The 16,941-nt window shown below is 33.4% G+C and overlaps 1 protein-coding gene across 1 annotated transcript in view; it reads left to right on the top strand.

Moving 5' to 3' along the window:
- The window catches only part of CRLF3 (cytokine receptor like factor 3), a 38,108-nt gene that overhangs the window by 3,840 nt on the left and 17,327 nt on the right, over positions 1-16,941 (top strand). Inside the window, exon 2 of the mRNA XM_051992377.1 lies at positions 11,798-12,005. Coding sequence (XP_051848337.1) covers positions 11,798-12,005 — 208 coding nt within the window. The remainder of the gene's footprint in view (positions 1-11,797; positions 12,006-16,941) is intronic.

Genomic DNA, 16,941 nt, shown 5'->3' with positions numbered 1-16,941 from the left:
TGCTGTACTTTCCCTTTCATGAAAGAGCTCTGTGTGTTGTACTGGTGCTAGTTAAAACAGTTTCTGTCCCCAAAGCAAATTAAGGGTGTATTTCCAATGTTGATGATTTAAACTAAGAAGAATCAGCTCTCTGTCACTTTCATTTCAATGGGAGTTTGTACTATAAAAATGTTATCAAAGAAAGTATTTATTGCTTTTTATTCAATAGCTGAGTCATTTTTAGAGTTCAATCATTTTTATAACAATGATCCAAAATGGAAATTTATGGCATGATGGTCAACAATTATGCTTAAGGTAGAAGGGGGAAGGGAGGACTCTTCTCCAATTTGCGCTGACAATAAATAATTTTATTTTTTCTTAGTGAAGTTTTTCATTTCATCTTTTAAAAACATTTTAGTTATCATATAAAATTTCTCAAATATGAGATGGTGATTTTTTGGAGAGTTGTCTCTGTAAATGAAAGTTTAGAAAGAATAAAACATTTTGCATGTCTGTCAAAAATAAACAAAATTGTCGACATGTATAAGCTTCTTCGCTTGTGGTTACTTTGGTGCCCTGCCCAGAGAAAAGGAAGTTCTGTGGAGTGAGTAGGAGTGTCAGTAAAGGCCAGAAATGAGTTGGTTTTCAAGAAACTGTATCATTTTTTACCATTCTCCTTACCTAAATGGAATTAAAATCGTTAATAGAAATTCTTAGCTTACTGAAATGCTTGGTCAAATCCTTGGTGTACGATGAAAATACAAAATAAATGAACTCCCATTCTCTTTGGAGATCATTCAAAGGAAGAATTAATTCGTTATACAAGGACATGAAATGTTCACTTCCTTAAAGTTTTTTAGAGCTATTTATAAACTTGTAGTGTTGTTTTTTACACTTGTGTGAAAGCACTATGACCTAGTCTTCTGACTAAAACTGTTTATCTGAATTGCAAAACATATTTTCTCTATAAATTGTCATGATATATTCTGCCCTTATTAACTAAGTCTTCCATGCTTTGAATTAAAAGCGTCAATATGTATGTTGAAATTGAATAATTATCCAAAAAAGTGAATCAGTATATAAAAGGAAGTATAGAATTACATCTCATTATATGTTATAACAAACACTTTAATCATTTTGACGTGTGGAAATTTGCCACTTAAGGATTTTTTTTACTTCTGTGTCTTTAATTTCTCTCAATTTTTAACAATTAAAAAAATAATAATAGCAAAATATATGCAAAAATAGTTTTTAACATTCACTCTTGCAAAAATGTGTTCCAAATTTTACTTCCTCCATTCCCCCTTTCCCTAGTCTGCAAGCAATCCAATATATGTTAAACATGTGTGATTCTTCTATACACATTTCCATATTTATCATGCTGTACAAGAAAAATCAGATCAAAAAGGAAAAAAAAATGAGAAAAAAAAAGGGAAGCAAACAACAAAAAGAGATGAAAATACTATGCTGTGATCCACATTCAGGCCCCATAGTCTTCTCTCTGGATTCAGATGGCTTTCTCCATGACAAGTCTATTGGAATTGACCTAAATTACTTCATTGTTGAAAACAGCCATGTCCATCACAACAGATCATCACAGTCTTTTAAAAAATATTTTTCTTATTAATGTTGTGAAATTTCTTGCAAGTTTAGCCAGGTTCTCTTTGGACAATCATTCCCAAAGGACAGAAGAACACATTTCTTAATAGCAAGATTGAGTCAGATATAGGACAAGCTGTACTACAGGATTCTAAATTCTATAATATTAGAGAAACTGGGACAGGAAATCTTCACTCATCAAGGAAAAGAGTGCTACAATTGCCCCCTTTACCCTTTATCTTTTGACCCTTCCTTCTCTTTAACAATTCTTTTGCCCTTCTTTCTGTTACTCCATTTTTGAAGATTATGCAAAATCCAGTGTAGTTTGCTTTGATGTTTATGGTGTGTATGCAGTAGGATTCATGAACAAAAGAATTCCAAGGCAAGATTGAACATTTTGATACTACACGCCTACAGGTTTAGTTGTATGCACTGTGTGATTATAAAGAGCATATATCATAGGTTCAACTAGTAATGTTAGTAGCAATCTCATTTTACATTAAATTATTATTTTGCCTTTCAGTTCACCATATTTGTACAAATATATAAGAAGTAACATAAAAAGTGACCTTTTTTAGATATTAATCACAGTAGTAATTCACATTTACATATTTCTTTATGGTTTATAAAGTGAAGTGTTTATGTAAAATAATAGCTAACATTTATCTAACACTCTAAAGTTTGCAAAGTGCTTTATATATGACATCTCATTTCGTCCTCACAATTACCCCTGGAGATAGATGCTATTATTCCCATTTTACAGAGGAGGAAGATGAGGTTTGATCTGTTTTGTCCAAGTTCACACAATTGAGGAGATATCTAAGGAAAGATTTCAACTCAAGTCTTATTCCAAGTTTATTATTAACAAAATGTAATATTAGATATTTGGTTGGGAATTGATGTGTATCTGTAATTAAGAGTTAATGAGGATCTTGAGTTTTGTAGCCCAAATATTGCTATCTTTACCTCCAAAGAATGATAAATAAAGCTAGGGTGATGATTGCCAAGCACTGTGTAAGAGTAAGGCTATATAATCCTACTTTTGATCTTCTGGTTGAAGAAAAAATATATATGGAAATAAGGCTACATTTTACTGTTTAACAGTCTTAATGAATTTATTAATTGAGGGTAGAAGAAGACAGACAGCCTTAGGTATGTAGATAAATAGAATTTGAAAATATAGATAGAAACCTATAACAAGGATTTTCAAATACAGATAGCAGATTACTAAAGTAGCCTTCCAAGGTCAGCATAGTAAAATGAAGACTATAATTAGAAACAGGCACTTTGAATCTTACAAAGGCATCATTCTTACTCATACCTTTTTGTAAGGGAGACTGCATTCCAGTGGGAAAAACATCGGATTTGGTATTTGAATCACGGCTTTTCTGTTTACTCATGGTGTGGTTTTGGTCCAAGTCACTCTATTTAACTCGAGGTTTCTAATTGTTTATGATAATAGATGGTAGGGTAACAGGTAGGAAACAGACCATTTTTGATCCAGCAATTCTCTCCTTTGCCCAGATTTATCTTTTGACCCTTCCTCCTCATCGACAACTCTTTTGTCTATAAACATTTTCAGGTCTCCTCAGTCATAACAGCAATGAAAAAAATAACCACCTCTCTCTCCTTTTGTAGTGTCATACTTCTAGAAAGAGGATTCTTCACTTACCTACTCCACTGCTTTCTTTTTTAATTCTTTGAAGTCTTAGAAATTGGAATCTTTTGCTGTGCACCCCTTCCTTCATCAAGATACTGAAATTGTTTTCTCCAGGATTGTAAAATGATCAGATTTTATAACTTAATTATGGTGTGTTCTCACGTCTTGAACCATTCTTAATAGTCACTTCCCTCCTGGCTCCTATGCCCCATTTTCTGGAACTTTCTTATAGTTGTTTCCTTGTTTTACTTCTGTGTCTTTAATTTCTCTCAATTTTTAACAATTAAAAAAATAATAATAGCAAAATATATGCAAAAATAGTTTTTAACATTCACTCTTGCAAAAATGTGTTCCAAATTTTACTTCCTCCATTCCCCCTTTCCCTAGTCTGCAAGCAATCCAATATATGTTAAACATGTGTGATTCTTCTATACACATTTCCATATTTATCATGCTGTACAAGAAAAATCAGATCAAAAAGGAAAAAAAAATGAGAAAAAAAAAGGGAAGCAAACAACAAAAAGAGATGAAAATACTATGCTGTGATCCACATTCAGGCCCCATAGTCTTCTCTCTGGATTCAGATGGCTTTCTCCATGACAAGTCTATTGGAATTGACCTAAATTACTTCATTGTTGAAAACAGCCATGTCCATCACAACAGATCATCACAGTCTTTTAAAAAATATTTTTCTTATTAATGTTGTGAAATTTCTTGCAAGTTTAGCCAGGTTCTCTTTGGACAATCATTCCCAAAGGACAGAAGAACACATTTCTTAATAGCAAGATTGAGTCAGATATAGGACAAGCTGTACTACAGGATTCTAAATTCTATAATATTAGAGAAACTGGGACAGGAAATCTTCACTCATCAAGGAAAAGAGTGCTACAATTGCCCCCTTTACCCTTTATCTTTTGACCCTTCCTTCTCTTTAACAATTCTTTTGCCCTTCTTTCTGTTACTCCATTTTTGAAGATTATGCAAAATCCAGTGTAGTTTGCTTTGATGTTTATGGTGTGTATGCAGTAGGATTCATGAACAAAAGAATTCCAAGGCAAGATTGAACATTTTGATACTACACGCCTACAGGTTTAGTTGTATGCACTGTGTGATTATAAAGAGCATATATCATAGGTTCAACTAGTAATGTTAGTAGCAATCTCATTTTACATTAAATTATTATTTTGCCTTTCAGTTCACCATATTTGTACAAATATATAAGAAGTAACATAAAAAGTGACCTTTTTTAGATATTAATCACAGTAGTAATTCACATTTACATATTTCTTTATGGTTTATAAAGTGAAGTGTTTATGTAAAATAATAGCTAACATTTATCTAACACTCTAAAGTTTGCAAAGTGCTTTATATATGACATCTCATTTCGTCCTCACAATTACCCCTGGAGATAGATGCTATTATTCCCATTTTACAGAGGAGGAAGATGAGGTTTGATCTGTTTTGTCCAAGTTCACACAATTGAGGAGATATCTAAGGAAAGATTTCAACTCAAGTCTTATTCCAAGTTTATTATTAACAAAATGTAATATTAGATATTTGGTTGGGAATTGATGTGTATCTGTAATTAAGAGTTAATGAGGATCTTGAGTTTTGTAGCCCAAATATTGCTATCTTTACCTCCAAAGAATGATAAATAAAGCTAGGGTGATGATTGCCAAGCACTGTGTAAGAGTAAGGCTATATAATCCTACTTTTGATCTTCTGGTTGAAGAAAAAATATATATGGAAATAAGGCTACATTTTACTGTTTAACAGTCTTAATGAATTTATTAATTGAGGGTAGAAGAAGACAGACAGCCTTAGGTATGTAGATAAATAGAATTTGAAAATATAGATAGAAACCTATAACAAGGATTTTCAAATACAGATAGCAGATTACTAAAGTAGCCTTCCAAGGTCAGCATAGTAAAATGAAGACTATAATTAGAAACAGGCACTTTGAATCTTACAAAGGCATCATTCTTACTCATACCTTTTTGTAAGGGAGACTGCATTCCAGTGGGAAAAACATCGGATTTGGTATTTGAATCACGGCTTTTCTGTTTACTCATGGTGTGGTTTTGGTCCAAGTCACTCTATTTAACTCGAGGTTTCTAATTGTTTATGATAATAGATGGTAGGATAACAGGTAGGAAACAGACCATTTTTGATCCAGCAATTCTCTCCTTTGCCCAGATTTATCTTTTGACCCTTCCTCCTCATCGACAACTCTTTTGTCTATAAACATTTTCAGGTCTCCTCAGTCATAACAGCAATGAAAAAAATAACCACCTCTCTCTCCTTTTGTAGTGTCATACTTCTAGAAAGAGGATTCTTCACTTACCTACTCCACTGCTTTCTTTTTTAATTCTTTGAAGTCTTAGAAATTGGAATCTTTTGCTGTGCACCCCTTCCTTCATCAAGATACTGAAATTGTTTTCTCCAGGATTGTAAAATGATCAGATTTTATAACTTAATTATGGTGTGTTCTCACGTCTTGAACCATTCTTAATAGTCACTTCCCTCCTGGCTCCTATGCCCCATTTTCTGGAACTTTCTTATAGTTGTTTCCTTGTTTTATTTCAGTGACTCCTATTCTTTTTCTTTTCCCTTGAAAGTACATTAATTCACAAAGCTTCATTTATTCACATTTTTTATTCACTCTCGCCTTGGCAATCTCATACACTCCTTTCGTTTTAGTTATTGCTAAGTAACTCCCAACCTTACATATCCTGCACAAATACATTGTATTTGATACTTCCTCCTGTGGCAGTTTCATCTACTTTTCATGGCTTCATCTGTTACTACAAGGATGGCTCTAAATTCTGCATGTTTTCAGTCCTGTCCTTTCTCTTGAGCTCTAGAGAAACATTTCTGACTGCCTGCTAGATATCTACCTGTCCCAACTTCAGACTGAATGTGTTGAAGGGAATTTCCTAAAGCCTGGGTGATTGTGTCAGCCCCCTTCTTAATAAGGATTGGCCAATATCTAAAACCCAACGCCCCATTCTCTATCACCCAGGCTGGAGACTTTGATCATTTATTCTTTCCTCTACTTTCTACTACCTTCTAGTCAGCTTCTAAGACCTGTTCATCCTGTTTTTTATTCTGTATAGTTGCCTTTACTTCTGAAATGTCTGCTATGTCCATTTTCTTTATGTTTCGGGTTACTATTCATGTCCTCGTTGCCATTTATCTGGACTGAAGATCTAGTTCCCTTATTGTTATCGCACTTCCATTCTGTTTTTATACATTGACCTTCCATATTAATCATCTTAAACCAAAGGTCTGATCACTTAGTATCTCCGTTCAGAATTCTTCAATGGCTTCTCGCTGTCTACTAAGTAAAATACAGTCTCTATTGCTTCTTCACTTTTCTTATTCTCATAGAACATAATAAGTGTTTTGATTGTAATAGGTGCTCTACATGTGTTTGAATGCATTGTATTAATAAATAATACTTGTGGCACAACCTCCCCCCCAAAATATTGATAATTCCAAAAATCACTTTAATGAATTTTTAGTTATGAAGTCCACAATGACTGCTAGTCATGGATATGTTGGCAGGGGCATTGCATATATTCTTATCTAATAATCAACCAAACATTTAATATATCTCAATCATTGTTAGTTCTGAGTGATACATATTCAAAAAAAGAATTAAACAATCCCACTTTTAAGTCATTTGCATTCTGACTAGGGAGACAAGTTCATATATAAGTATATAGAAAATAAAGATAGAACTTTTCAACATAAGATAGTTTGGAAGAGCTAACTACAGACAATTGTGGGGCAGGAGGGAGAGCAGGAAAAAGTTCTTGTAGAAGTAGGGTGCTTGTCTTTCACACATTTTGGTGTTGAGATATTTGGTGACCTCAGTGTTTTCTGAGCTCATCATATTTTAAATAAAAAAAAAATCCAAATGATTCCAATTGGATTAGATCCAGTACATTAGAAACTTTGTAAACTTGTAAAAATGTTCTACATTACTGGAGAGGATTTAGTGGAAAGTTGGAACAGAACATAGCAGGAATCAGCTTTAACAGTCTTTATCACAATTTTTTTTGGTGACACATTTGAATACTCCTAGTCTTTGGACAGTTCTCAATTTCTAATTTTTTTCAACTTTCATTGTTATTGCATCCTAAAGACAGATGCCATTTAATTGTAATAGCTCATATTTGTATAGTGCTTTTTAAGAATGAGATATAAAATATTCTTAAAGTAGTCCTATAAAGTAAGTAGTACAAGTTGGAAGAAAAACTTGAATTTTTTCCTGGTTAATATGCATTTATTTGCTTTTCCTTCTTCTCCCTACATTGAGAAAGAGGAAAGAAAAACCAAATCCTTAAAACAAATATGCATCATTAAGCAAAACATTTTAACACTGGCCATGCCCAAAAATATGTCATATTATACATCTTGAATCATCATCTGTTAAGCAGAAAGTAGATAGATAATATGCTTTGTTATCTGTCTTCTAGAATCCTGGATGTTTATACATTAATCAGTGCTCTCAAGTCTCTCAGAGAGTTCTTTTCTTTTTCTTTTTTTAAATAGTTATTTGTCTTTACAGTTTAAATTATTTTTCTGATTCAGCTGATTTTTCTACAGGGATTCATACATTGAATCTTTCATGTTTCACTGAAATCATCTTCCATTTTTTATTAACACTGTGGTATTATATTTATATATCATCATTTGTTCATCTATCTCCCTTTTGGTAGTCACTTGCTAAGTTTCCAGTTCCTTGCCATTACTAATTGCTGCTTTAAATATTTTTGTCTGCAAAAAATCCTTTTCTTCAATGTTCTCTTTGGGATAATAAAGATATTACTAGGTCCAAGAGTATATATAATTTAATGACTTTGGGGGCATATTTCCAAATTTGCGCAAATATTATTTGCCCAGTTTGACAGATGAGAGAACTGAAGTTCTGAGAGGATATTTTGCCCAAGTCACACCGCCTCCAAAGTCAGTTGTGTTCTTTCTGTGATACTCTACTCCCTCCCTGGATTGGTCAGGAATTCTGTTAGGGGGTATAGAAACAATTCATTTTCCAATATTTTGGACATTTCCTAATCAATTCTCCCATATTTCTTTTTTTTTTTTTTTAAATTATAACTTTTTATTGACAAAACATATACCTGGGTAATTTTTTACAACATTATCCCTTGCACTCACTTCTGTTCCGACTTTTCCTTTCCCTCCCTCCACCCCCTCCCCTAGATGGCAGGCAGTCTTATGAATGTTAAATATGTTATAGTATAGTATATCCTAGATACAATATATGTGTGCAGAACTGAATAGTTCTCTTGTTGCACAGGGAATTCTCCCATATATCTTAAAGCATGTTAAAGAATTGTAGATTTTTGAAGTCTGGCCCTTTGAGATCATCTCCTCTGATCTCTTTATGTTATGGAAGCTTTGAAGCCAGAGGGCTTCTGGGATTTGCCTACTATTGAGCAGGCCAGTAAAGAGTCTAGCTGAGTTTCAGACGAGAATCTGTGGGCTCCTCCTGTGCCACAGGGCTCTGAGCTGTTATTTATTGACATAGTTTTACTTTGGTTTCTGAATCAAGTTTCAATTAAAGTCTGGCTTTTACTAGTGTTGAAATAAAATCCGGGTAAAATATGTGTAATGATCATTTTTAGAAGCTGTTTTATAGGAGGAATTCTTAGCCTTTTTGATATTATGAATCCCTTTGTCAGTTTAGTAAAGTCTGTGGACCCCTTTTTGAGAACAGTATTTTTAAATGCAGAAAACAAAAGAGACAATATTACAAAAGATTAAGAATTCTTGTTTAAAGAGTCATTCCCTGTTTTTGTGTCAGACTAATAAATACTGTAAAAGAAAAGTCTATTGGAGCTAGTCAGTACTTTTTAATAAGCTTCACAAAACCAAAGTAAAAAATTGGTTGAATCTGTGATCAAGTTCAATATGGTGAGCTGCTATGTACCAGAGAAGTCAAATACAGCTGGTACAGATTAAAATTGGGAAATATTTAACAAAATAAGTAAAAATAGAACAGGATGCAATATTAATATATGATTTTGTAAGTATGTGTCTCCAGGGATCCTTATATATGGTTATTGACACCCATTTCTATTCAAGTTTGACATCATTGCTTTCTATATACCATAATATTGGAGAAAAAAGATACTTGTTCTAAGGCAGCCTCTAATTTTCTAGTAGTAAATGAAAGACTTTGAGTAACATGGACAACGCCTGAAGTAGGATTCCAGGAAGTAAGGAGGTTTAGCATATTCCCACATCCCTAGCTTTTTTGCTGCTCTATATCCAAGTATTTCCTTTTTTTGTAGGTGCTAAAAGAAAAACAAGATATGTATAGATCCTATAATAGTTGAGAAGCTTTTGAATTCTTTCTGAAAAGGAAACTGACTTTCCTTAACTGAGGTACTTCCTATGTTTGCTGTATCCGTTGCTTATAAAGCTCTAATGCAACCCCTTTTGTGAGCTGCGTACTGCAGAATTTCCTGAAGTATGATGTAAGTAAAAGCTATAATAGTTTATTTGTATATGTTACTTTTCTCTGTGCTTTCTGTGATTTTTAAAAATAAATTCTTAAAACTACATGATAAACCCAAATTAAGTGTATTAAACCTGTTGCCTTATCTTGGCTTGTTTGAATTTATTTCATAGCTATCTTTTGATAAAATGATAAATTAAAATTCTATTTTTTTCAGTATGAATTTCTGTTTTAATATGTATATCATATTTTGCTATATTCTTTCCTGGATATCTTCTTGGTTAATAAAAACTAGGCATCATGAATCTGAAATGGAACACAAATATGGGTGATGATAGTAGAGTTTCATTTGACATTTCATTCACATGACAAAGCTTGCAAAACTTGGTATGTGCTTTTTAAAATTTGTGTAATTCTATTTGTGTCCTACTTTGTGGGAAAATCCCATCTTGAATAAGATGATGTCAATTGCATGTTAAGTGAATTCTTTTTTTTAACATTTTGGGGAACATGCAAGTTAAATGTATAGACCAGAAACATTTTTCTGACATCTTTTCTTTGGAAGATCAGCATTTCATTTACTTGAACCTTCTCAGTTAGATTAAAAATTAATATCTAGTTTATAGTTATTCTAACAGAAGTCTTTGTTATTTCTATGAGATGTTTTCTCTATTTTGACTTTTAGTTCATTCTTTGTTATCAGTTTTTAAAATTAGAAAAGAATTTCTAATCTATGCAATTTTTTTCTTTTAAAATAAATTTTATTAATGTTTTATTTTTATGTCACTTATATTTCCTCCTGTAACCTTCCCCTGCAAATTATTTCATAAAACAAAAAACTTTTTCCTGATCCCTGCTCTGTGAAGAAGCTGGGGGGAGTTATCTCTTTTTTTATATTTGTGCTTTTTAATTTTGCATTATATATTTTCAAATAATTTTGTCATTGTAGTCATTGTGTATATTATTTTATTTTCTCTACTTCACTTTGTATCAATTCATATAAATTTTTCTACTCTTATCTGTATTTATCATTTATTACTTCTTTTAACATAATAATATTCCATTATAGATCTGTACAGTTTTTTGTAAAACTATTGCCCACATTTGTAATTGCACAGTACTTAGTTAATGTTTATTAGAGAGTATGATAATAATTACAAGGATAATCACCAATGATATCTAATCAGTCAACAACTAATCTAGTTTCTTTAGACATACATGAAGTAGGGGATATGGTATAATAAGGCAGAAAAGATAGTCTGGAACTAAGTTATGAAGGACTTTAAAGGTTAAACAAAGGAGCTTATATTTGATCCAAGATATGAAAGGTAGTTTACTTATGTCACACTTCAGGTAATTGGAAGATCAATGATGTCATACCTATAATTTGGGAATATTGCTTAGTCAGATGCATGAAGGATAGATTCAAGAGTGGAGAGACTTGAAACAGGGAGACATTTAGGACGTTTTTGCAATAGTTCAATTAATAAATGATGAGGGCTTGAATTAGGGTCATGGCTATATGAACAGAAAGTGGTAAACCTACTAAGACTTGACAACAGGTTGTATATGTGGAGTGAGGGAGAGTGAGAAGTCACAGATGACCCCAAGTTTTTATGAGATGATTGGTGGTGCCTTTGATATCAACAAGGAAGTTCAGAAAAGGAGTGAGGGTTTAGGGAAAGATGAGTTCTGTTTTGGACATATATTTAATTGGACATAAATATGCTTTAAAAGTTAGCAAGTCACTTAAGATTGTCATTTTCATCCTCATGGTAATCCTATGGTACTACAAGTGTTATTATACTTGTAATTTTATGGGTGAGTAAATGGAGGCTTAAAAAAATTGTTATTTCTTTTCCCAAAGTTACAAGCAATAAGTTTCAGAGCCAGGACTTAGACCCAGGCTCAAGTTGTAGTGTCCAGGTGATAACTATGTAGTATCCTAGAATTACCATCACATGTCATCTTGCAGGATCCGTCTCATTCTGTATTTATGATCACAGGAGTACATGAATTATCCGGTCCTTCTCAGAGGTTCTGATTTCTCAATTTTTATATCTTTTCAGATCAAAGAGAGTGCATCACAGACGAGAGATGTCCTCAGGCAACATTTTAATGATCTAAAGGGAACCCTCAGGAAGCTCTTGGATGAACGATTAGTATCCTTGTTGCAAGAAGTGGACACCATTGAACAGGAGACTGTCAAGCCATTAGATGATTGTCAGAAACTTATTGAACATGGAGTCAACACAGCTGAAGATTTGGTCCGAGAAGGTAGGAGCCTGGGGTCTTTCTCAAGTTTTTTTATCTGAAAATCTTCTAAAGTGAGGAGAGTGTGTACATGTGTTTGGAAGGACTGTGACATCTTAGTGATTTGGTCTGAATTAAAGAGATTTTTTCCAATTTTGGTAGTTTTATAAGATGTTCATGATTATCTTTTTAAAACTTCCATGTGTAATTCAGAATGATTCAGAAGTATAGAATGATCTGTCAAACAAGAAACACATCTGATTTCAGACTGTCGTATTGCTCTGCAGAAACACAGCTAACTATTTTTAAGTTCTCTAGAATTGTTAGAAGGCCCTCTACAGCTCATCTAGTCCATTGACCTGGCTTGTCAGGAAAAAGGCCTTAGGCTCAGAGAGAATAAGGGACTTATTTGTCCAACATTACACAGGAGGCAAGTATCAAAAGGCCTTTGGGCTCTCAGACTCAGCATGTTTTCCGTTACAACGTGATGTCTCACCAATCATATAAATAAAAGTAGTTTGTAAATTAATTCTTCAGAGTTGACAACTGTTTTTCTATCAAAGAGCAATAAGTTTAGCAGAAAAAGTAGGTAGAAGGGAAGAACCTCTGATTTCATTGGTATCAGGGATTTCCAGATGAAGTAATATCTCTTTCCATTTAATTTGACAACTTAGAATCTTGTAGAATTGCTTCTAACCCTCACCCTAGCTAAGAACCTTTGCTATAGTGACCCAGTGGTATTTTGTCAGAGACAGAACTTGAGTTCAGGTCTTTTGGCTCCTTAGAAGGGACTTCCAAGGCCTTCTCTCCAGTCACACAGTCTTTCTACACTACAAGTGATGGAACTTTTGTTTATGTATCAGGCACATGAAATCTTGCCCATGACTTTGGATATTACTTACCCTATACTTGTAATAGCTACAGTCAAGCTCATAACAGATTTAACCTTTTCTTCAGTGTTCAAATATTCATCCCAAATAGAAGATATGTCTGAAGGTTGTTCCTTCAACACCAAAATGGAGACATTAAACTCAAACATCAGAAGTCTTATCAAATTGTCACCTTAGTTAATCTGCTTTGTCCCATCTCAGTTTAGACTTCACTATGGTTGTGCAATATTAACTAGCAAAGATCAAAGTAAAAACTGGAGTCAGGGTCTTCTGATTGTAAGAGGATCTTTAAAAAATTTTTTTAGTTAATTAGTTAATTTTTGGAGGCAATTGAGGTTAAGTTGCCCAGGGTCACACAACAAAATATGTTTCTAAGGTCACATTTGAACCTAGGTCTTTCTGATTCTAGAGCCAGTACACTATTCACTGGGCTACTTAGCTGCCACCGTGATCTATTTATTATATCATATCTAAAAATCATTTGTAAAGGGGTGTTTTCAACAGTCATTGGTTCAAAATCTTGGACTTCAGAATTTTCTAATATCTATTGAGTAATGTGACTTTATTTTTAAATTTTTTTCCTTTTTAATAGTTCTTATGCCTTGCCATTTCCTTTATTTGTAGAAAATAGTGAATGATGATATTTTGACTGAGATCAAACTGTGCTTGGATCCAAACAAGTTCTATCGTGGAGCATTTATTTGATAGATTTTGGACTGGCTGTTTGGACCCTAGTTCTGGAGGCCTTAGTGCCTGGTAATCAGTGAGTTTGGTGGGCTGATGGACTTGAGATCAGTGTCTGGCTTTCTCATTATTTCTGATAAGCTTGGAGTTGGTGAAATTGAATATCAAGGAACGTGAATGGTTGGTGGTGAATTTGAGGCTGGTAGCTTTGGTGGTAGTCTTGGCAAGAGTCTGTGTTAGGGCCAATGGGCTTAGTGTTTTTAGCACTGGTGGTATGTTGGTAAGAGCCTTGGTAGCATTGCTGGCCTATGCCATCTTCAATCCCTCCTTCTTATGAACCTCAGCAAATCCTATATCTCTTTGGGACTTAGGGTCAACCAGTTTCAGAGATTCCTATTTCAGTGACCTGGGGTTTTGATACTATTTCTTTTCTCTTTTCAGAATTGGTTGTAGTTGGAGTGGTTCCTAATTTTGACCATATTTACACCATTGCCTGTGTACTGGGACTTAGTAATCACTTTTCAAAAAGTAGTGTTTGGCTTTGAGCAAAGTGCCATAGAGACTGAGCATGATTTTAGATATAAGGCTAAGGATTTAGGCTTGATATTGTTGTCTGGGTAATAGTTAATTTTGCTCTTTTCTGAGGCTTTTGTAATTATAGAATATATGCATCTGGGATGGCCAGGCAGTGAGAAGACTTACCACCCCTTTAGAAGCATCTTACCCCTTTTATTTTTTTCCCTTCCTTTGTCTGCTGATCACATACTGGGTTTTAAGGAGATTGGAGTCACCAGCTATGTGTTGTCCATTCAGATAGAGGAACACCATTCCTTATAATCTACCTTGCCTCTATGTCCTGCAATCCCCCTGGCACTGTCATATAATTTTCTGATGTAATCTAAGGATCCCTGGGCCTTGCCATTCTCCCACTATACAACCTTTGCCGTCTACTTTGTAATTGAACTGGCTTTTCTGCATTGTCTCTACCAATTAGAATGTGAGGTTCGTCTATTTTCTGTTTGTATTCTCAGCACTTAACATATAGGAAGTGCTTAATAAATGCTTTTTCAAGGCTCCATATGTACAAAAATATTCATTTCAGCTCTTTTTGTGGTGATGAAAAATTGGAAATTAGGGAGGGGATGACTAAACCAGTTATGGTATATGAATATGATAGAATAGTATTGTGATAATAAAGGGGATGGTTTAAGAGAGTGAGAAGATTTATATGAGCTTTATATGTTATATAATATATATATATTTATATATGGTATATTTATATGATTTTTGTGAAGTGATGAAAAGGGAAGGGAGCAGAACCAGAAGAACAATGTACATTATAACAACAACATCATAAAGACACAAAAGTTTTAGTAACTCTGATTAAACAATCACAAATCCAAAGGGCTCATCATGAGACATGTTGTTGGCCACCTCAGAAAGAACTGATGGAGCCAGAGTACAAATTGAAGCTTTTTTTAAAAATGGCAAACACAGGAATGGGTTTTGTTTTTCTAGCTTTCTCATTTTTCACCTAATTTACCTAATTTCACAAACATTACCTAAATGTTTGTACTGTTCTAAAAATGTGATTATTTGAGCCATTCAAAATTTAAATATTCTTATTTCAACTTGTCTTTAATCTGAAGCTGTATATATATTAGTCTTTCCATCTTTTCCAACCTCTGAGTTATAACGATTTCCCTTTAGTATAAACAAGATTTTTACAGGTTTTGCATAGTTTCAGATTCCCCCTTTTCAGATTTTATTTGCTATTGTATCCAAATTTGTACATTCTCGTTTTCACCATTCCTGTGCCTTGCTTTTTTGACACAATAGGGAAAAGCAGCTAAAAGCCAAGTGTAGTTCAATCAAATTAATTTATGTGTTCATTTGCCCTTAGTTGCAAGATCAGAACAATATAATTCCCAACAGACTACTCTTGAAGAAGCCAAAGAAAACAAATATATCAGCCCATTCTTATAAAAGTTTACCGTAATAGCATAGTAATATTGTTAAGTTTAATTATCTCTTTGATAACAAAGTCTATTTTGTTATACTTTCTGATATCAAAGTCTACACAGAACCATAAGGTAATTACATATACTCATTTAGAGAAAATATAAGTAATATTCATGTACAGTAGAATTGGTTTTAAGGCTTCCATGTATAATGTTTAAATGGACCTTAATGAGAGATACCTTAGTTTATCAGGAGTTCCATGTGAAGCCTTCAAAAACTAATATTATATATTTTAACATGTTTAACATATATTGGATTACTTACCATCTAGGGGAGGGAGTAGAGGGAAGTAGGGGAAAATTTGGAACACAAGGTTTTGTAAGGATCAATGTGGAAAAATTATCCTTGCATATGTTTTGAAAATAAAAAACTGTAATAGAAAAAAAAGACTAGAAAGAAAGATTAAAATAGAAAAAAAAAACCTAATATTATATCATTAAGGGAAAGATGTAAAGTTGAACATCAAATCAAAAACACAAACCAGTCTAGGAAAAAATGAAATTAAAAATGGGGAGAAAAAGTAAAGTTATGATAGTGGAAAATGCTGAAGTCAAATGATTTTGAATATTTGGATATTTTAAAGAAAGAACAGATGATAACCTCTATCTTGCATAGATAAATATTTATTGTTCAGTTCGTTGCTATTCATTGTCTCCTTAACATTGATTGAACTGAAATTAATAGATCTGTAAATTGTTAATATTGGCCTTCTACTAATGAATATTTTTGATTGAAAAGAGGCTATAACAGTTAGATTTTATTTTATACCAGTGGTAGATATAAAGCATTCCTTGTTAATAATGTAGAGACAGCTTCCCTCAGAATAGATTTTTAATGCACACTAAAAAAATTCATATTACAGATATTATTTTACAATTCTAATATACAATGTGGTGGAAGACAAACAGCTTAGAAAACCAGATCCAATGTAAAAAGAATGATTAAAGATGCTACATTGGTACAGGTGTCAACGATGTTACTATTTTCTTATTGTACCATCAATATCAAGGATCTGTTCGTGCAGCTCCTTTGGTTCAACCTGAAAAAAAAAGTCTTTTCTACTAGATTCCTTTCACCTTCTGGCTCATACAGTATTCTCTAGTATCAGTTAGGGCTCTTCCTGAACAGTCTCAAGCATTGGCAAATCTCATTTTTTCAGCCTTCCTGCTGCTCTGTTTGGCTGAAGCTAGTGCTTTAGAGCATTCTCTTGTCCTTTGGCGCTCTAAGAGTTTTTCTGGGAAAGCTTATTTTTTTTCTCTTGGCCATTTTGTCAGTTTTGCTGTCAGAAGCACTTCCAGATGAGCTTGAAAAAAGATTCTTTAAATTTGGGCATTGAATTATGCCTCCTGCATCCTCCGCTGCCC

The sequence above is a fragment of the Antechinus flavipes genome, chromosome 4 (assembly GCF_016432865.1).
Source record: "Antechinus flavipes isolate AdamAnt ecotype Samford, QLD, Australia chromosome 4, AdamAnt_v2, whole genome shotgun sequence".
Lineage (NCBI taxonomy): Eukaryota > Metazoa > Chordata > Mammalia > Dasyuromorphia > Dasyuridae > Antechinus > Antechinus flavipes.
This window is presented reverse-complemented; position numbering and strand designations above follow the sequence as displayed.